The sequence below is a fragment of the Brassica napus genome, chromosome A1, assembly GCF_020379485.1.
Source record: "Brassica napus cultivar Da-Ae chromosome A1, Da-Ae, whole genome shotgun sequence".
NCBI classification, from domain to species: Eukaryota; Viridiplantae; Streptophyta; class Magnoliopsida; order Brassicales; family Brassicaceae; genus Brassica; species Brassica napus.
In genome coordinates, this window is record NC_063434.1 from 28,683,712 (window position 1) to 28,705,934 (window position 22,223).

Consider the following 22,223-nt stretch of genomic DNA (forward strand, 5'->3'; position numbering starts at 1 on the left):
TTGTGTGTATATTTATTATTTACTATTCCTTTATATTATGCTTGGTTGGACGTTACTACAAAGTCTCATATATTTTCAGAAAATTAAAGGTACTCGTATTTGTTGTATCTATATAAATAAAATATTCAAGTTTAATGTGAGATTCATAACATCATTATTAATGACTAATTTCTTAGTTGTTAGAAAAAAATCAGTTAGTATTTAATTTTAGTTGGTGACTAGTTTAGATTAGACATAATTATCATACCAGAGTTGAAACTTCTAGAGATATGCTAATGATTGTTTAGTAGATGGACACGGAGGACTATTTAGCTCTATGGTCTCCATTTAATCATAGTTTTATACATACAAGGATAAATGATAGCTAGTCGTTCAAAAAGTATTAGAAACTAAAATTAGATTAGGTATAGCTAAATAGAGTTTATAGACAGGATCATCATGGAATACCTTATTCATATAGTAAGTAGTCCAACTATATTGTGTTCTTTTCATTGAAAATTAAATGTGACATGGCCACGTGACCTAACATTACTGGGCAAGTGGGGTACTCAAGAATTCCAAAGGGAACAGAAGCTAGTTTCAAGATTGTTTCACCATTAGGCTAGAGCCAATGGTAGTGTCTAAACTCATAAACAAGAAAAAAATGATGACATATGATTTACTTGAACGATTAATACCATCTCATATATTCATCATTGACATTGTCATTTAGTTACATACTACACATGGTAAGATAAGAAAAAAACTCAACTAGTGAAGAAAGACGAGTAAAAGCATTTTCAAAATCAACCAAACTAAAGCTCAGGAATCTTTATCCTTGGAAAAGCTCCATGAGAGTCTGCTTATAACATTTTCGTCAACTAACTTGTAGTGATGAGACAACTGCCTGTGAATCAAACCGCAACACTTGTCTACTCTGCTTTGATATTTGCTGTACAAAGCCGGTATTGTTACAGATAGAATGGTCCCTGTACACACCATAAAAGCACGAGATCAACAAGCAAATGGAGTAATGATTAAGAGTTAAAAGGCTATGAAGACTGAAGGAGAGGCCCTTTTAAATGTTTTTTTCTTTTCTTTTATATAGGGATCAAGTTACTAACCGATATAAACAAGAGTGCAGAAAGAAATATAGCAACCAATGGCAGAAAGAAGCCACAGACAAATCACCACCTGCTACAGAGAAATAGTCAAGACTGTTAACATCTAAGCCAATTGTTCATGAAAGAGTTGGCTTCATAACCTTGAAGAAGAGGCGAAAATCGTTGCCAACTGTGACATCATGAGCCATAACAAGCAAGTGATTAAGTTTGACACGGAAGGAAGCTGCGGCACTATTAACCATTTCCTCGGATAGAACAAGCTCTGGTAACGAATTCACATGTCTGCTTACACAGGGAACAAAAAAGGTTATGTACCAAAGGGCAAACAAATTCACTCTCAAAGTATATAGAGTGGTGAGAATCAGTGTTGCACCTGCTCCTAAAACCAGAAGCCTGGGCAAGGACGAATGATAGTATGACAACGATCAGTAAGACATCTGAAGAAACAGATAAGAAAGGCAATCCGGGAAACTCGAATATAAGCCAAGCAACGGTTGATAAAACGATAACTCCTAAAGAATGGTTTCTCTTCCTCCATAAGAGTAAGTCAGCAGCTGCAACAACAAAAGAACAAAACCCATAGAGTGTCTAAGAACATTGATTGTAACCTCACACACTTTATCAAGCCCAGAGGAAAATGCAATCCAGATTTAAATCCATCTATAGTTCTAATTCAAAATCAAATGTACTTGCCCACATAACAATTACATAACGCAGTCAATTGAAATCAGAAACCCTAATTTTCAACAATTGGTGAAATCAGAGAAAGGACTCGCCTTTGCCACCGCCCATGAACTGATGAACCGTAACTTGCCGACCCAGCAATCGATAATCCGATGTAGATCCTCCTTCGTTGCTTCCGTCGTAATCACCCTCGTTGTCACTCGAACTGTCCATCGGAGATTTCAAAACCCGGATTCAAGAAAAGAATCCGACTTTCCGAATGCCAATCTCGATTGATGGAGATTTGAGAAGCCACGCCTTAACTCTGCGATCACGGAGTTTTCTGGGTACAATGGTGTCTTCTGGGCTTAGAGAAAGGAACTAGATTCGATCGGAGAACGACGACGTTTCGGGATAATCAAGGAGGAATCAAATAAAAGTGGCTTTTACATTCATCCAAATCCAAACATTCTCGAAATTCTCCGCTTCTAGTCAACCTTAGATCCTCGTCGTCACCATCGTCATCACCATGAACATCATCATCGTCTTTCCTGGAATTAAAAATATTATATTACGTAAAAGCCTTGGGCTCACAAGCCCAATACTACGGCCCATATCAACACAATTACAAGTCGACGTGTCATGACTGTTACTTTATCACTATGTGACAGGCAGTGACTATTATCCTCATTTTTCATTTTAGGCGACCACGTATCTCTCTCTTTCTCTCACTGTGTCTTGTCTCTCATCATCTATCTATCAAGGGAAGACGACCTATTTCTACATCAGAACTATCATATAGTAACAAATGTACACAATCTTTCAACATCGTCATAATTGCACACCATTTAAGTATAACAACCTATTTCTACACGCAATAAAAGTTTGAAACTTATTTCTCCCTAAACTTTAAAAGATGAACCAATAACGACAAATAACGGTTTAAAGTTGGTTGGTGTTCCTTAAACCCGAAACTTAACCACTGACTAACTTAACTAAACCAAAACGACCCGATTTTGACCCAAGTAGAGAATATAAACCAGATTAAATCAACCCAATACAATTGGATCTAATAAACCAACCTAATACCCAAGTTAAGCAATTAAATCCTCTTTCTCTTTTGTGTCGTTGCTCCTCCACGTTTTTTTTTTTTAAAACTCTCCTCCTCCACGTTGTTGCTTCTCTGCTTGGCTTCAATCAGGTAATTTCGCAATTCTCTGTCTCTATCTCTCTCTCTCATTAGTGTGTTGTCTCTCTATCTCTCTCTACTATTGACTATATGTTTCTCTGTTTTGCAGAAACGATAATGGAGTCATGGACTGATGTAAATGTAGAGTGAAACAGAAATCAAAGAGGAAGAAGATGAAGGTGTCAATGCGGACTGAACAGAAGAAGAACCGTGTTGGGACCCACACGATCAGACCTTCAATTAAAGTTTGGGAGCCTTACAACGTCTTCGATTCACCTATGTTTCTCTTTGCCTCTGGATTGAGCTAGATCCATGGCTGTTTCTCATTAGTTTTGTGTATTTTAGTATATATATTATTATATAAAGGATAAACACAAGAATCAAGCATAGTCCATTGGTTTAAGTGCTCTTGTAACTGCTTAACAATCCGAGTTCGAATCCAGGATGGAGCAACTATTTTTTCCTTCTGTCTTTAATTAATGTAAAATGACGTAAACGTCCTCATCTTCTTCCTCCTCAATATTACCAGGAATCCCTAACCTCCGCTTCAGTTTTTTTCTTTTCACGATTCTTGACCAAATCTACTTCTTTTTCTTATGTATTTACTCAATTATGGGATCCCCAATTATATTAAGTCAAATATGATTTTGAACCAACAAACTAACACATACATACAAATAAACTTTCTGAACTTTTAGATTTTAGGGTTTTAAAGGATTGAAATCGATTTTGAGGCTTTTAAAATGGTTTCGGGTCGGGTTTAAATGGATCCCTAGTTGGATCTTCGTTTGGGTCAGGTTATACTAATATTAATCGATGTGAACTGGTTTACTATCAATTTATGTCATAAAACCATTAAAACCAAACCAAATTTTAGTGTGTGTGGAAACGAGTTTCGAACTTTTATCGTATGTGGAAATAGGTTGTTATACTTAAGTGGTGTGCAATTACGACGAGATTGAAAGACTGTGTATATTTGTTACTATATGATAGTTCTAGTGTGGAAATAGGTCGTCTTCCCATCTATCAACAATGGTAAGCATGGGTATTCGGGTATCCGTTCGGATTCGGATCGGGTATTTCAGATTTTTTGGCATTTCGGTATAGAGGTCTAGAATCCGTTCGGGTATTTCAGTAATTCGAGTCGGATTCGGATATTTAGATTTTGAAAAAAAAATTTAAAATTTTCATTTCTCAAGTTTGTTATATTTAAAAATATAACTTTCAGTTAACTAATTTTTTATTTTTAATAGATTGAATGGTTAATAGATTTGGACATAACATTTTAAAACTAAAAAGGTATTACTTTAGTTATTTTTTTTAATTTTGGATGTAACTTTTTGTTAATTTTTGAAATAAAAAACTTGACATGCATTTTAAGTGAGTAGCAAATTTTTTTTTTCGTAATTGTATGTATATCATATAAACTTAAAATATGTGTAGTATCAATATAAATATTTTATATAAAATGAGAGATATAAACTAAAAATATAAGGTTAATTATACATATGTTCGGTTATTTTTGGATATCCATTCGGGTTCGAGTATTATCCGTTCGAGTTCGGATATCCAATCTCTCCTTATTCAATATCCGTTCGGGTATTTTGCTACTTCGGTTCAGATTTCGATTCGGGTTTTTCGAATCGAATTCGGATGCCACTTCAGATATCGAATAAAGTGTCCACTCCTAAACAATGGCGTCGTCGTCATCATCATGACCATGAACATCATCATCGTCTTCCCAAGAATTAAAAAAATATTTTACGTAAATCCTTGGGCTCACAAGCCCAATACTTCGGCCCATATATTTATACCATAGGCCCAATAACAAGCACGTGTCATGACTGTTACTTTATCACTATGTGACAGGCAGTGACTTTACTATTCCTTCATTTGAGACAATCACTAACCACGAAGGAGGGTCTGTCTCTCACTGTGTCTTGTCTCATCATCATCTCTCTATCAACAATGGCGATTCGTTCTTTAGCCAGCAGAAGAACCCTAACCGGCCTAAAGGAGACATCTTCGAGGCTTCTTGGTCTCCGATCAATCCAGACCTTCACGCTTCCTGATCTCCCCTATGACTACAGCGCCTTGGAGCCGGCGATCAGCGGCGAGATCATGCAGATCCATCACCAGAAGCATCACCAGGCTTACGTCACTAATTACAACAATGCCCTCGAGCAGCTCGATCAGGCCGTCAACAAGGGAGACGCTTCCGCCGTCGTTAAGTTGCAGAGCGCCATCAAGTTCAACGGCGGAGGTTGTCTTTGATCTCTGTTTTGGTGTGTTTTGATCGGTTAGTTAGTGATGGGTTGTTGGATCTTGAGCTAAAGACTTGATCTTTGTGCCAACTTGTTAGCTTAGGAGCTAAAGTTTTGATTTTTATGTGGTGGAGAATGAAAGTCGTTGACTTTGTTTACTGATGTTGTGCAGGTCATGTGAACCACTCTATTTTCTGGAAGAATCTTGCTCCTGTCAAGGTGAGAGCTTGTGTTTTTTTTACTTTCTGTTTCTTTCTTCCGTTTGATTGGTCTGTGTGCTTAATGGTGTGTGTGTTTGAATGTATAATAGGAAGGTGGTGGAGAGCCACCAAAGGGATCTCTTGGTGGAGCTATTGACACTCACTTTGGCTCCCTTGAAGGTTTGGTGAAGAAGATGAGTGCTGAAGGTGCTGCTCTGCAAGGCTCAGGATGGGTGGTTAGTACTCTAGTTTTGGTCACATTGTTGGTTTTGTTGCAATAGTGATAGTCATGATTATTGACTTAGTTTGTTTTGTCTTTGATTGATTTAGTGGCTCGGTTTAGACAAAGAGCTTAAGAAGCTTGTGGTTGACACAACAGCCAATCAGGTACATATCCATGTTTTAGATTAGTCGGTGATATTGATATTTATAAATAAAATGTGGTAATGATGGATTTAAAGAGAGAGAGAGACTGTTTGATTGATGATCTCAGGATCCACTTGTGACGAAAGGAGGAAGCTTGGTTCCTCTGGTGGGTATTGATGTTTGGGAGCACGCCTACTACTTGCAGGTAACAACACTTGTTAAATAATTAGCTAGCTTATAAGATTAAGCAATTTAATCAGCTTTTTAATCACTCTTTGCTTTCTCTCTTGCAGTACAAGAATGTGAGGCCGGAGTATCTGAAGAACGTGTGGAAAGTGATCAATTGGAAATATGCAAGCGAAGTTTATGAGAAGGAGTGCAAGTGAGTTCGTTACATAAAGAGAGGAACCAGTTCCCATCTCGGCTTTGTTTTTATAAGTTTGTCTGAAACATAAACGTACAATGTCTCTTTGGTCTTTGAGTTAGCTCAAATCACTCGTGTGGTTGCAATAATACACGTTGTTTTACAAACTAATGCCTATGAGTAATATTTTTTTCTGCATTCATCTATTCCTTTTGTTCTTTAATCTAAATCTCCCAAAACTTTCAACCATAAACTAATAAAACTCGCACGAATACAGAGTTGGTTCGAAAGTTAGAAACACAAAACACACGTCGTACGGGAGCAAGAGTTCTTACATCAACTCTCTTGGTGAAAAGCTCTTAATGGTGTGTGATGGGTTTAATTCTTACTCAATATATTGCCTGGTTCAGTTAAATTCCTTGTTTTGTTACCTAACTAACGATCCTTTTGAGCTAAGGTTGTCGGCCAAACACTTGGCATCTAGTTCTAGACTTTCGGGCATGATACACATTTGGCAAATGAAGATTAATATTGTAGAAGATCCTTGTAGTTAAGCAAGGCTCAGTACTTCATCGCCATATCATCAAGTACAAGGTTAATCATAAAATGTTTGTTTTGTTTACGTAAGTTTTGTAATCAGTCAAAAAAACTGTAATTTTAAGTGTGCTGCTCGTAGTTGCGAGGTTCGGCTGCCCGTCCAATGGTCGTAGAAATGCTTAGTGGTTTAAGGCAATTAATTCCATATTTTACATAGTAATACAGCTACCCGAAACTATACAATTTCAATTTAAATGCTATACTTTGGTTCTACTTTTATGCGTCTAACGACCTTTCCTAGTCTGGTACGTAAACAATCATTGGAAATACTAGAAAGCTGATTTATATTTTTATCAAAAGGGTATTAATAGATCGATACAAGACTGTAGTGAAAACAACTTAAATAAAGTTGTCTGAAACAACTTAAAATGTCTCTTTTGTTTTTGAGTTAGCTCAGTTGATCGTGAGTGGTTGCAATAATACACGTGTAACGTGTTACAGAATAATGTCCAAGAATAATGTTTTTGCTACATTCGTCTTCTACTCCATTTTCTTTTTGTTTCTTCTGACCCAAAACCTTTGGGCTAAACTTTCAAACTGAAACTAAAAAGAAAACTCCCAAAAATACAAGAGAGTTGTTTAATTCCTAAATTCATGCTTGGTTGATATATAGTACAGTTTGTTAAGACCTGTTGGTACTGATTGGTTGCTACTTATATGTGAAAAATATGTAGTCTTATATTCTTTTAGTAAGAGAATCGACACTGAGTCACTGACATATGGAAAACAAAGACAAAACATGCGGACCGATACAAGAGAGTTGGTTAGAAAGTTAGAAACACAAAGCACAAGTTGTACGGGGATCAACTATTTCTTATATAACCCCTCTTGGTACCTTTTCTTCCTTGGAAGTATCGGCAACGACGTTACTCCGTTCTTAATCGTGAGTGGTGGGTTTAGTTAATACTCTCAAATATTGTCCGAACTACATAACTGTTTTCTTTGGAGCTAGGTGGGTCGGCCAAACACTTGGCATCGAGTTTCTAGACTTTCGAGCATGAGACACATTTGGCAAATGAAGTTTGTAACGTACAGTTTGAGAATGTAGAAGATGTAGTATTTAAGCAAGGCTTGCTTCATTGCTATTTCATCAATACAAGCTTAATCATAACAAGTGTTTGTTTTCTCTACGTAAAGTTCGTAATCAGTCAAAATATGGAAAACAAAACAGTGATTTTAAGTGTTCTGATCGTGATGAGTCTGATCATGGCGCAAACTCAAGTAGATGCGAAGAGCTGCTGCCCGTCCAAGGCAAGTAGACAGGCCTTTAATACTTGCCGTATAATTGGAACCCCCGCTTTCGCATGTGAAGCAACCACTGGATGCAAAATAGTTTGGAGCTCATGTCCTGAGGGATATAATAATCATGCCATTCTCGAAAACTCTGGTAAATTGTTTTTTTTCCTTAGTTTGTTACAAGATCGATAAAGAGATTTCATGTTTTTGATGCAAGTTGCATGTGTTTTGATTTATGGCTGAAGCTGATACTATCAATGAATACTGCAATTTGGGATGTGTCTTCTCCGCGTGTGGTGCCTTAACTACTCTCCAGAACTCCGGTAAATCAAGCTTTATTATATAATGTTATTATCACTTTTGTTCGAATAATAATAGACAAGAGAATAATTCATTAATTGTCTTTTCTTTTACGGTGTACAAGACCGAAATGCAATAGTGAATGGAGCGGTTGAACAATGTACGAAGGCATGTTCCACCTTATGTACCAAGGGCTCTATGACCGCAGTTGAAGCTACCTAAATACGCAAATCCACGATCTGAATGTTGTGTTTTCTTGTTTGGAATAAATGTTGGGTATTTGAAAAAATAATAATGCTAGACTCTAGTGCTAGTATCTTAACAAGTTAATGTTTCGTGGTTTGTGTATGTGTCGTGGAAATTAGAAAGCCGTTGATCGTAGATTGTATATGCAATCTGCTGCTAAGGGCTGTATAATAATATAAATAAAGAATAGTGCGCCCTTTTTCTCGACTAGTTTAATTTGTAGTTTCCCACTTATCATTATTCCACACTTGGAACGTAATGTTCTTAACATAACTTATGCCACCTAGCAACAGTATAGTGTATGTGTGATCTCAAATTCTGATTTTTTTGAAAATTCCAAGCATCTCTGTATGACTCACACGGAAGGCCACCAACGAGCAGCTACTATTCTTAGGAAATAGAATTATGAGAATCACATTGAACGGACATGAGAATATGTATGAAGAAAACCTTAAACTAATTATACTTTATCCCAATTCAACTCAAGTCGTGTGGAAGTAAAATTAAGCATAAGCATCAAATGTAATTTGATAATTTAGTAGTGTGATTATGAGGTCTTCAGTGAGGTTATCTCTAATTAATTAATTATGATCTTTGGTTAAGCGACCATAGTAAGGTGATACACGTTACGGCAACTTACATATTTTGCAATAATTTCAGATTCGCCTAGGGTACATTTGATATTTTATTCTATACGCCTTAATCCCATTTTGATTTTATATATGAATTTGAGCTCTTTTCTTGGAACCAACCAAATATAGCTACCCCGAATTACATAATTTTAATTTGCATGTTATTTTTTGTTGGACTTCTATACGCCTAACGACTTTTTTTAGTCTGATAAATACACTGGAAATACTATAAAGCTGATTAGTATTTATAAAAAAAATTTATAGATCGATACAAGATCATAGTCAAGCATTCTTGATCATTTATTTCAATTCAAAAAGACTATAGAATCTAAAACTCTCTATTGGGATTTCTAACATTTACAAGATTTTCTATTCAAAAGTGTTGTCAAGGAATAGAAAGGAAAAAATAATTCGGACTAGAAAAAAAAAACAAGATCAGACAAAGAACATGTGTTCAAAAAAAAAAATTAAGTCTTGACGTCATTAATTTTCCTGCTGGGCCCAGACGCCGGTCGACTCCCTTTCGGAAGAGCATTCAACACCAAGGTGCCAAATTTTCCAGCGACAACTTCAGGCATAAAAGAATATCCCATCTTTGTCTCCGTCGCGTCGCCTCCGCAACCCACCACCGCCTTAGAATCAGGAGAGATCTCTCCGGATAAGATGACAGGAAGAAATTCTCCTGGTAAGATCCTAGCCGTCGATAGAGCGATGGAGATGAAAAGAAGAATCAAGAGCAAAGATCTCCCTTTGGCCATTGTTCAGTAATCTTTTTGTGGGTGAAAGAGAATTTATTTTGTTGTTGTTGCTGTAGTAGTTAGTCTACGTGCTTCGTTTGAAATATAAAGTGGGTGAAGATCAAAGAGAGTAGTGTCTTGTATATATGGAGTGTCAAGTGTGTGAGCAGAGAAAAGTCAATGAGAGCTGGAAAACTTACGCCGGAAAAACTTACGCGGCAAGTTTAGAGTCGAAAGAATTGGTCCCTTTGAGTTTACGGTCAAACTAAAATATCATTTTTAATTATTTGTGTGTTTCTTTAAATAATATAGACGTATGAGAGTTGAAATTAAGCATACAATACATGATACAGTCATCGATTTTATATAATGTTCTTACACACGCTCATGAATTACGTATTGAATATTTTTATAGAGCATGGTCTTATTTTATACTGAAAATTAAAATAACATTCTCGAGTTTCACCAACGATTATAATAAGATACTCTTAAACACGTTTGTGGGAACGTAAATTTTTATGTATGGGATCATCTACTACACACACTTTCATGCGAGTAAAAACAGTGGGGTAGTACAGGAGAAAACTGAGCATAACGATTTTCTTTAAAAGTATTTGTCCATTTAATGAGTGACCTATTAATAAAATGAAAAATCAGAAAAGATGATATTTGCACTTCCAACTACTACCAATTAAGGCTGCAGCACCGGCAATTTTGACCGCTTCTTTCTTCTTGTTCCCCAAGTCTCTCCCACGCTCTCACCGTCACACGCATCACGTACGCATACACATGCACCTACGCTAACGTCCTAACGTGTGTGTGAACACAAAACTTTTGTCTCCTTTTTTTAGCTGAGCCAAGTTTCAACTTTAGCTGTAGATAACACGGTTGTTACTTATTGAATATTGCGGTGGAACTTTTGGACTTTATGGTTGTACAGATATGGTTTTAAATAGATTTTGAACGTAGTAAGCAGACATCTTTTGTTGTTGATAAAGGTAGAGAAAAAGCTGAGTACATTGATAGTCGATAGATTTTCCAAACTAAGTTTTTATTTTGTGGTTAGGCCAAAAACACATAGACCATAGGGCCTTAGGCCAACAATGTAGATACCACATGTTACTTTCTGTCAGAAATGGAACAATCATTCATTAACAGGAGGTTAGCTTCATCTAATGCTAAATATCACAAGATCCGATCACCGCTTCTGACCAAGACCAGAGTCAAGTGCTGTGTAAGAACTTAGCCAAATGGGTCCCCGTTGAGTTAATCAGATTACCAAAGGTTATATAATTAGTGTGAAATAAAACAGTAATACCTCGTATCAAATCAGAAGAAAATTGAAATTTTGGAAAATCTAAAATCTCATGCATTGTAGACCTTGAGAATAATAACCACAGGGGTTTTTTATTCATGACAACAAGGCGTGACTAGAGTACAAAAGAAAAAGCCAGGGACTATTTTTGCTGTGGGCGTCAATCCTGGTGTGATGTGCCGGGCGTGCTTTCTCTCTACCCGTATGCTTCTCTCTGTTCTTTCAACACATGCAAGTGCAACATTGTGATTTGCAGAAAATAAGTTTTACAAATAATGGCCACGGACGAAAACAACAGTTATTACTATTGAGCTTCTTTTTTTTTTTTTTTGAGCCCATCGCTAAATAGACATTACAAACGCAAATGCAAGTTCACAACTAAACACAAAGCACACCACCATATCTTGTTCCTTTTTTGTTCTCACAACATCAAATAAAATACCAAGAGAAATTCCATTAGATAGTCATTTTTAATTTTTTCACAAAAATATCATTTCAAAGAAAGAAATGACTAAAAAAAGTTTTAATGAAGGGTAATATGAATTTATAATAGGGTTAACTAATTTAAAATTTAAAGTTTAGAGTTAAGGACTGAGATTTTAGTGGTTGATTTAAACTTTAAAAAATAAAAAATCAAAATTTTCAAAAAAAAATAAAATATTTTGATCATTTTATTTTCCGAAAACTATTTTTGTCACAAAAGTTTAAAAAATGATATTCGAAAGAATTGTCGAAATACCAAACAGCAAACACACAGACAATTAATAATTTAATATCCCCTAATACAATTAGGGGTTCGTTCGTCTCCGACTTTTTTCTCCGCCTCTTTGCTATTGGGCCTTTTTATGGGCTTTCAATGGTTAGAAGAGCCTAGATCAGTGAATATGAGTCCAATATTACTAAAAGGTTAACTTTCACCGTATGAACCAACCAACTTCTCCGTCACTCCCCGACCATAGCTCCCTCCGCCGCAAAATCTTCTCCGTCAGAAGAGCTACCCTTGTATGCTGACCATCTTACCGTCTAGCATTCCAATGGCTGTAGATAGATCTATAGTTCAAAGATAACTAGCTAGCTCAGTTTCTGTCTGAAGCATTATTATGTCTCAACGGCACTCGAGAGCAGATAAAGGAAAATGGGTTGTTGCCAGCTCAACTCGCAGACGACCCCCAGTGCAAATACCACCATGCGACAACGCGGACCTCATCGAAGCCAACAAGCTGACTCTCATCGGTCGTGTCACGAACCCTGCTATCCAGAAACCTATTGGGTTAATAGAGTGGCTGATTCAGTACTGGAACATGGAGCCCGGCAGAGTCACAGGCAGAGGTTTGGGACCGGAACTTTTCTCATTTCGTTTCGAAACGGAGGAAGACCTTCTCTCCGTGCTGCGGAGAGGTCCCTATCACTACAAGCGTTGGATGTATTAAAGTTCACAAAACAGACCCAAGACTGAAAAGTTCACAAAACAGACCCAAGACTGAAACTTTCTGTATTATTTTGCATACTAAACTTTAGGGTTTTACAAGTTCTTAAATAGAAGAGCTAGAAGGATCTAGAGACTATTATCTTTACAGCTCTTAATCTTATCTACATAGCTGTCAAGGAGCTCAGTCAAGACAAATCGATAGGAGTGGAAGGAAACGGTTCTCCAGTCGCTTTCCTAACTTTGCCGTACTCTGTTCCTTGTCTCTGTTATTTGAAACAGAGAGACGTTGGTTGGACTGCAGTTGACTCACAGAAAGGGCTTGGGCTTGGTGAATGATATTGTCAAGGCCCATAGTAGAGTTGTCACTAACATTCCCCCTCAAACTTGGAGGAGGTTCAGCTACACCAAGTTTGCTCCTCAACTCCATGAATGCCTTCCGTGGCAAGGATTTGGTGAAGATATCAGCCGTCTGTCTCGTTGCTGGGATATGTCGTGTCTCAATCAACCCGAGAGCAACCTGTTCTCTTATATAATGATAATCAGTATCAAAATGTTTTGATCTGTTATGAAGAGCAGGATTGGTACTGAGATAGACGGCAGAAAGATTGTCACAGAGGAGCAGCGTCGACATGGGCTGAGAGATGTTAAGATCTCGGAGAAGACATGATATCCAGGCAATCTCTTGAGCTGTAGCTCCCAAAGCTCTATATTCCGCTTCTGTAGAGGACCGTGAGACAGTTGGCTGACGTTTAGCGGACCATGAGATCAGGTTAGGACCAAGCAGTGTACAGAAGCCGGTGGTGGACCTTCTAGTTTCAGAGCAACCTGCCCAGTCACTATCACAAAAGGCTGAGAGGGTGAGGCAGGAGTCCTTATATAGGTGTAGTCCTAGCTCCAACGTGCCCTTGATATATCTAAGAATGCGCTTGAGTAGACCAAAGTCAGAGATGGTGGGAAGGTGCATCCGTTGACAAACATAATTCACAGCGTATTGGATGTCGGGTCTCGTGATAGTAAGATATTGGAGCTTTCCTGCTAAGCTTCGAAAGTAAGTTGGCTCAGGGAACGGATCATTGTTCAGGTGTTCTATGCGTTGAGGAAGAGGAGTTGGCATCGGATTGCAATCACTCATCGCAGCTTGATGTAAAATATCTTCAGCATAGGCTTTCTGATGCATGAATAATCCTTCAGAATGAGACTTTAACTCGATCCCCAAGAAGTAGTGAGGTTCACCAAGATCTTTCATCGAGAAACTGCTGTTAAGCGTTTCCATTAACCGTTGTAGCAGAGCATCATCATTACCCGTGAGCAGTATATCGTCTACATAAAGCAACAGGACTAGGGTTTGGCCTTGTTTGTGATAAGTGAAAAGAGAGGGATCAGATTTACTACACATGAATCCAAAATCAATGAGAAAGTTGCTGAAGGTATCAAACCATGCCCGTGGGGCTTGTTTAAGACCGTAGAGGGCCTTTGTGAGCTTGCAGACATGGTTCGGTCTTTCTGGATCCACAAAACCACCAGGTTGGAACATGTAGACAGGTTCCTGAAGCTCGCCGTGAAGAAAAGCACTTGTGACGTCCAACTGTTTCACTTTCCATCCTTTAGAGACAGCCACATTTAAGACCAACCGAATCGTTGCAGTCCTGACAACAGGGCTGAATGTTTCTAAATAATCCAAGCCCTCCTCCTGTTCAAAGCCTTTAACCACCAGACGTGCTTTGAGCTTCCTGACAGTTCCATCGGGGTTGTATTTAACCGTGAAGATCCACCTGCTGCTCAAAACGTTCATATCTTCAGTATAGGGAACCAATGTCCAAGTGTGAAGCATGTGAATGTTTCCTATCTCCTCTGAGACAGCACCGTTCCAACCAGGATGAGCCATTGCCTCAGCTATATTTTTCGGTATAGAGGTGTCATACTTCGGCGCAAGTAGTACATAACGGGTGTTAGGTTTGTGTATGCCAGACTTGCCTCTGGTTTGCATTGGGTGGAGATTTTCTTGTGGAGCAGCGGCTTGAACTGGGGCTTGAGGTGGAGCATTGACTTCAACCTCGACATGATCATTGTGAGCTTCAGCTTGAGGAGCGTGTGCAGGTTGATCATCATCTCTAAAAGGAGGAGTTAAGAACCGTGATATTTGATTCTCAGGGACTGGTTCCTCTTGAGCTTCAGTTGCCAATTGCCATGCTTTGAGAAGATCAGTCTTGTAGCGAGGGACAAAAGATTTGTAGTCTGACTTGAAGGGAAAGTTATCTTCATCAAACACTGCATGCCTTGTGATATACACTTTCCCAGTGGGTGGGTAAAGACAGCGATATCCTTTGTATTGAGGTGAGTAACCAATGAACACACATTTCAAGGATCTTGGTTCAAATTTGTGGCTGGTGTGGGGTCTTAAGCAGGGGTAACAGGTTGAGCCAAAGGCTCGAAGTGAAGAATAGATTGGCTTTCTTCCCATGAGAAGCTCAAAAGGACTCTTCTTGACGTTTTCTGCTTCAACTGTTGGTAGGAGATTACCCACATAACTCGCCGTGTAGAAGGCTTCGACCCAATGATGCAGAGGAAGATGTGACTGGAACATCATGGCCAGACCAAGCTCGATGATGTGCCTGTGTTTGCGCTCAGCTAAACCGTTCTGTTGAGGCGTATAAGGACAAGAGATCCGATGTTGAATCCCATTGGCTTGTAAGAACTCTCTGAACTTATTACTTGTAAACTCTCCCCCCCCATCACTCTGAAATTCTTTGACTTTAGTTGTAAACTGATTTTCAACCAAACTCTTGAAAGCAACAAATATGGAGAAGAAGTCTGATTTATTTTTCATTGGATACAACCAAGAGTATCTAGAGTACTCATCCACAATCACAGCATAGTATCTAAAACCTTGGTTGGAAACAATTGGAGAAGGACCCCATAGATCACAGTGTAAACGATCTAGGGGCTTTGAGACACTAGAAAAGGAAGAAAAAAACTGAAATCTACTGCTCTTCCCCATCTGGCAAGGCTCACAAATAGGGGTAGTTCTGCTCTTATTGATGATGATGTCCTTACTGCTACTTAGTTGTTGGAGAAGCCGCTGATTGGAGTGACCAAGACGATGGTGCCAGACTGCTTCTGAAGCTGCAACATGCCTGTCTGAGAAGTTCACTTCCATCTTTGTACTCTCCAACTGATACAAGCCATTATTTCGTGGACCCTTTGCCACCACCTTCAGCTTTTGTAAGTCAATGATATATACATGATGAGCATCAAAGAAAACTCCACAGTTCTGATCATCACAAAGTTTCGATACAGAGAGTAAAGGCTTCTTTATATCAGGACATACCAAAACATCTGAGAGAAGGATAGTACCTGAGGCTGAAGAAATGGTAGTCGATCCAGTATGAGTGATAGGCAAGTAGGCTCCATCCCCAACCATGACTGCGTCATTTCCTTCATAAGGGTGGACATTTCGAAGTTGAGTTGAGTTTGAGGTCACATGAGCTGATGCACCTGAGTCTGGATACCATTCATTCCCGTTCTCATCAGCAACACGCAGAGAGGTGAGGGCAGCATGGCTTTGGTAGTTGTTATCAAACCGATTATAACACTTCAAGGCTGTGTGGCCAATGCGTCCACAGATCTGGCAGGTAGGACGTTCACCAGAGCCTCCAGTGGTTGTCTGATGTTGATAGAAGCCACGGCCTCGGGATGAGTAACCTCCTCTTCCACGGTTGAAACCAGAGCGACCTCTTCCTCTATAGTTGGGATTGTAAGATGGAGCAGTGTTCTTGTACTCTTGAGAGAGGGGTGCTTGTTGAGTAGAGAACGCAAGATGTGGAGTTACTGCAACTTGTTCTTCATAAGACTGAAGTTTGCTGTCAAAGCCCTGAACTTCAGAGACAACATCATTGAACGTTGGGGGAGGAAGCTTTGTGAGAGAGCTTTGAATCACAGTTGCAATAGGGTCATAATCTCTTGTGAGACCATTAAGAAAGCCGAATATCTTCATGGATTCTTCAACTGGTTTCCCTATTGCACTGAGAGAATCACATATGCTTTTAAAATCGCGACTGTAAACGGACAAGGTCTTGTCTTTCTTGGTGAGAAGCTGCAGACTACGGCGTAAGGAAAACTCCCGAGCAAGAGAGCTCTTATTGAAGTTTTCGGCCAGAGAGGCCCAGACCTCGTGAGATGTAGCGAGAGTGTGAACCGTTCCCAGAACTTCTTCCGAAAGAGTACCATAGATCCAAGATCTGACAAGTTGGTCTGAACAGAACCAAGCTTCAAACTGTGGGTTTGGCTCGACGACTTGAGCTTCACCTTGAGTGACCGTACGTGTTGGTGGTGGTGCGGCTACAGCACCATTGACGAAACCGATGAGCTTTTGACTGGAGAGAAGGGACTCGATCTGTGTCTTCCACAGTAGATAGTTGCTATCATTGAGCTTTAACGTGACTGAGTGAAGGATATGGACATTGTTGGGAAAAGGGTAAAGATTTTGGTTACCCGCCATTGAAGCACCTGTTAAGGTTCACAATGGCTCTGATACCATATTAAAGTTCACAAAACAGACCCAAGACTGAAACTTTCTGTATTATTTTGCATACTAAACTTTAGGGTTTTACAAGTTCTTAAATAGAAGAGCTAGAAGGATCTAGAGACTATTATCTTTACAGCTCTTAATCTTATCTACATAGCTGTCAAGGAGCTCAGTCAAGACAAATCGATAGGAGTGGAAGGAAACGGTTCTCCAGTCGCTTTCCTAACTTTGCCGTACTCTGTTCCTTGTCTCTGTTATTTGAAACAGAGAGACGTTGGTTGGACTGCAGTTGACTCACAGAAAGGGCTTGGGCTTGGTGAATGATATTGTCAAGGCCCATAGTAGAGTTGTCACTAACAGGATGCTTATGCTACAAAGATGGGAGCCTGTTATCTCCAACTCTTTCCCTAACTTGATTCCTTTCTGGGTTAGGATTCACGGTCTCCCGCTTCATTATTGGACCAAGACGGCGGTTAAAGCCGTTGGGAAAGAGTTGGGAGCTTTGTTGGATGATGACGTGGAGCGCGGGAGGGTACGGGTTGGAGTTAACGGTCTTGAGAATTTGGAGATGCGGCTTCCGTTACAGCTTCCGTCTGGTGAAGTGATCTCGGTTGATTTGGAGTATGAGAAGTTGGAGAAGCATTGTTTCGTGTGCTTCTCACTTCGACATGAGAGAGATCAGTGCCCGCGAAATGCGAAAATCGATTCCAGTGCAAGGGGGATAAATCAAGAAAATACTCTCAGAAGTTTGGAAGATTATAAGAAGCGTCGTGACATGAGGAGGAGGCCCCCTCCACTGCTTCAAATCTCAGGGGAACGTTCCTATGGTTTGTTATCCAACTTAGTCTCTACTGATCGTAGGGATGTATCTCACCGTCACCACTACAGGGATAGCAAAGATTCCTCATGCCCTCAAGTTAGGGGTGGGCCTCAGGCCCAGTCCGGACACAGCTCTCAGTATATTCGAACTGATACTAGAGGATCTCCTTCTCACATGAGAAGCAATGACTCCAGCAATAGTGTTCACCGCTCTCAGAGTACAAGAAAACGTCCTCCTAGAACTCAAAGGAATCGCATGAATTTACCGGACAAAGGCCAAGTGAACAGTAGGTCACCTGCTCTTGAGAGACTGGGAGCTCCACCCTCTCCTGCTCAGGTTGAGCCTCCGATAGAGTTAGATAGAGCCCTTGCGCTTCTTGGATTTGCTTCACTTTCACTTTGACCCTAAGGTGCTTCATCTCAGCATATTGCAGGCATCATTAGTGATATTCGAATCCTTGCTACTCTCTTCTTGTCTCCACTATTTTCTCTCTTTTATGCCTCGCTTTGACAACTGTACTGCATGTACTCTTAGCTAAATTTGTTCTTGCAAGTCAGTCTTTCGACTTTCGTCTGTTATGTACACCTTTGCAGCAGTAATCAGTCTCTTATTTGCCCAAAAAAAATAACAATAATAACTTCTATGTTTGATTCTACTTTAAGTGGAAAAGACTTTTGGTTATGTTGAGACCTGATGCAGTACGCAGTTAAGAAGAAAGCTGTTGGCATTTGGGGTTGCAAAGGGAAAGCATGGCGGTGTTAGGCTTTTTTTGGTTTAGATCATCTGAAAAGTGTCATTTTGTTATCTGTATTCAGTTGACTCTTTTTGGATTCATCCCTTTTGCTTGTGCTTTTACTTTTACTTCTTCTTTATGGTACATGCATTGACCAAAAGTTTCTTCCTTCTCAGTGAAGTCTTTTGTTAGATTTGAGCTGTGATGATGTACTTAGTAACACTAGTCATCTATGAGTTTGATAGTAATCAACCTGACACCAATTCAAGAACCCATCTTTACATTTTCTTTTCTTACATCTTCAAGAGAAATAAATCAATAATCCATCTAAGAAAACCAATGTAAAAAAAAATAGAAGAAATAAAAATCTAAACAGACGTGTGAGTGTCGTTAACTTTAACAAGTCCATTACTATCATTAACCTCTTCTTCTTCCTCAACTTTCCTTTTCAATAACCCAAACTTCACCATCCCATCCTCTCCCCAGTCCCACAGATGCAACACAACATACGTCCCAATCCCTCCGATCAACCCATACGCCACCGAGTACGTCAACGGCATCAGAATCATCGTCACAAACGCCGGAATCGCCTCCCTCATATCTCCCCAATCTATCTCCGTCACCGCCTTCATCATCATCACCCCCACCAGTATCAACGGCGGTCCAACCGCCCACGCCGGAATCGAAGCCAGCAGCGGCGTGAAAAACATCGCGAAGAAGAAGTAAACCGCCACCGTGATCGCCGTCAGCCCCGTCCTCCCTCCCTCCCTTATCCCCGTCGAGGATTCAATAAAAACCGTCACCGGCGACGTCCCTAGCAGCGATCCGATCACGATCGCGGACGCGTCGGACATGAACGCGAAGTACTGCCCCTCGAAGTCTCCCTTCTCGTCGACGAATCCGGCGAACCTCGCCATGGAGTAGAGCGTCCCCGTCGTGTCCAAAATATCAACGTAGAGGAAAGTCACCAACGCTTCCCAGAAATGCCCTTTGCTTATCCCCGAGAAGCTTAACGCTCCAGCTGTATTCTTGATGACGTGGACGTCGACGATCTTTTTGAAATAATCGTGCGCGTTATCTCCCGCCGTTGTGTTCGGAAACGCCGTTACCTCCGTGTTACGGAACCACGAAACCGCCGTTACGAACACGATCCCGTAGATCATCGCTCCTTTCACGTTCTTGATCAGGCAGTAAGCGATGATCACGAACCCGACGATGCCCAGCCAGAAGGTGGGGCTCTCCATGCGCCCGTGGAGGCACATGATATCGCCGGAAACGGAACCGAAAGTGACGGTTCCGTTAGCCGACGTTATAACGGGAGCTAACGAGGCACGTGACGAGGCTGGACACGCGGCGAGAGTTACTAGAGTGGAGGGGCTGTAACCGACTAAACCGAGTCCTTGGTTGTTTTGTAAACCGATGAAGGCGAGGAAGAGGCCTATACCGGCGGATGAGCTGATTCGGACCGGTTTAGGGACGAGTTTCGCTAGCTTCGTTCTGAAGCCTATGGCGGAGATGAAGAGGAATATTAACCCCTCGATGAAAACCGCGGCGAGAGCGGTTTGGTACGAGATTGAACCGGATCCGTGGAAACCGACGGCTGTGTAAGCGAAGTAAGCGTTGGTTCCCATTCCAGGAGCTAACGCTAGAGGGAGATTCGCCATCAGTCCCATGATCACGCATCCGATCAAGGAGGAAGCCACGGTGGCGACGATTAGATCCTTTCGGAGTCCTTCGAGGCAGGCTGCGTAACCGGGATTAACCGGATCGAATTTACAGGTTACGTCCGGTTGGATTAATCTGAGACCCGGTCCGGTACACTGGGAAGGTAGGAGGGTCGGGTTTGAGCAGAGTGGGACACAGTCGGAGACAGAGCAAGTTCCGCCGGAGTCGGAGAGGATGGAGGCGTTTACGGCGAGGATATAAGCCATGGTGAGGAAAGTCGCCGTACCGGCACGGAGCTCCGTCGTGAAAGTTGAGTTGCGTTCGGCGAGTTTGAACCGCTTACCGATCCGGCTTGAGCCCACGTATGTGTTGAGCCGGTTTAGTAGCTTGGGCTTGGGTCTGGTACTAGAAGGTAGTTCTTGCTCCATTGGAGAAATGAAAAGTACAAACTTTTTTAGTTTTGTAATTTAGTGAAGAGTTCAGGGTGTTTATATATATATATCAATGTGTTTGTGTGTGTATATATAGGGAGATTTGATATGATTAGAGAAAGAGGAAAGATTCTGGTTTAGAGGAAGTGGATCTTTAGGAGAGAAGTATCTCTCATGCAACCATGTGTTCACGATTTTGTTTCTTTATTTTTCCTTTATTTATTTGTAATATATACTTTTTAAATGTTGATTTTGTTCGGGATTGCAAATGTATTACTACTATTTATTCTATTTTATTTATTTTAAGACAAGTGTGTGTCTTTAACGTTTTGATAAATAAAGAATGTTTTATTTTTTTCAACTGAGATTGTGAATACGTATTGAGGGTTCGAATGTTACGAACCGCCCGTCCCGCACCGCAGTTAACAGTAACAAAAATCTCTACATATACCATATATCTATACATTTTTATAACTATTAAAACCGCACCGCAGTTAAACCGCTTGTCCCGCATCGCTCAAACCGCAGTTACCATTCGGAGTCGGCAGGGTGGTGTAATGCAAATAGTAGAAGCTTAATTAGTTGAGTAATTAGTCAACTAGTTAGTATACGATTATATGTTACATTATAATTCATGAATAATTCTTTAGATTATTGACAATATTTTTTTTTTAAAGGTGTTGCAAGTTGAGTCATTTGCATTGATCTTGTGTACAGTAGGTAACTGAGTGAATTACATCACTTTTTGTACATCACTTATATATATAGTTGTTCACTAAACAATGTAACGAGTGCGGTAGCTTTTGCTTATATTGAATAAGCGAAATTAAGAGATTTGGTATTGACTCATAGTAACTTTTGTAGTTGTAATTACAAATTAATGCTTGTTAAACAACGTCAAATTGTGGGTCATTCTTGTTGTATAAATGGTAAAATGCTATAACTCAATAAATCCAAACATAAGTGTGTTTAGTAAATTTAAATGATTAGTATAACTTGTATCGTTTTTGAGTTAATAATGAATTAAAACACGACGCAATATGAACAACTCGGCCATTGTTTAATTTCTATATATGATTATGGTGTGTATGCACATGTGCAGTTACCGCCAGAAGAGGAAACGTTATAGACTTGGCTACAAATTCAAGTGTGAACAACACTGACCTAACTCATCGTTTATATTGTGATCAGCTGACTCTTTTTTTCTCTCCCAAAATTTGTTTTAAAATATGGTGATATCTTGCAGAAATATTTTTTTGTCAACATATCTTGTAGAATTAAAGGTTGTTTGGTAGCATTTTTTGGCAAGCTAGTTTTCGCTTACAAAATGTAATATAGACTATTAAATTAAATTATATAATAGGAGAATTGATTTTCACGTGGACCGTTGTGTTAGTCAATTTTTTAC

At 39.8% G+C, this 22,223-nt stretch overlaps 5 protein-coding genes across 5 annotated transcripts; 3 read left to right on the forward strand and 2 right to left on the reverse strand.

Moving 5' to 3' along the window:
* Positions 1-657: 657 nt before the first annotated feature.
* On the reverse strand, positions 658-2,314 carry LOC106434555 (reticulon-like protein B16). The gene is made up of 5 exons (XM_013875422.3): positions 1,880-2,314; positions 1,477-1,657; positions 1,244-1,385; positions 1,104-1,173; positions 658-968 (listed from the first exon to the last, which is right to left on the reverse strand). Exons 1-5 carry the CDS (start codon positions 1,998-2,000, stop codon positions 802-804), a joined length of 681 nt encoding a protein of 226 aa, XP_013730876.2. The 5' UTR covers positions 2,001-2,314; the 3' UTR covers positions 658-801.
* A 2,609-nt stretch (positions 2,315-4,923) lies between these two features.
* Positions 4,924-6,171, forward strand: LOC106434588 (superoxide dismutase [Mn] 1, mitochondrial). Its single transcript, NM_001315655.1, is given in 6 exon segments — positions 4,924-5,218; positions 5,392-5,438; positions 5,530-5,655; positions 5,750-5,806; positions 5,913-5,990; positions 6,079-6,171. Coding segments are annotated over 6 exon segments (696 nt in total).
* A 1,652-nt stretch (positions 6,172-7,823) lies between these two features.
* LOC106370145 (probable thionin-2.4) lies at positions 7,824-8,738 on the forward strand. The gene is made up of 3 exons (XM_013810206.3): positions 7,824-8,133; positions 8,228-8,305; positions 8,407-8,738. Exons 1-3 carry the CDS (start codon positions 7,902-7,904, stop codon positions 8,502-8,504), a joined length of 408 nt encoding a protein of 135 aa, XP_013665660.2. The 5' UTR covers positions 7,824-7,901; the 3' UTR covers positions 8,505-8,738.
* Positions 8,739-17,527: 8,789 nt separating this feature from the next.
* Positions 17,528-18,388, forward strand: LOC125579133. Its single transcript, XM_048742775.1, has one exon. The coding sequence runs from the start codon at positions 17,528-17,530 to the stop codon at positions 18,386-18,388; it is 861 nt and encodes a 286-aa protein (XP_048598732.1).
* Positions 18,389-18,982: 594 nt separating this feature from the next.
* On the reverse strand, positions 18,983-20,881 carry LOC125587345 (adenine/guanine permease AZG1-like). The gene has a single exon (XM_048757617.1). It carries the CDS (start codon positions 20,810-20,812, stop codon positions 19,088-19,090), a length of 1,725 nt encoding a protein of 574 aa, XP_048613574.1. The 5' UTR covers positions 20,813-20,881; the 3' UTR covers positions 18,983-19,087.
* Positions 20,882-22,223: the final 1,342 nt, after the last annotated feature.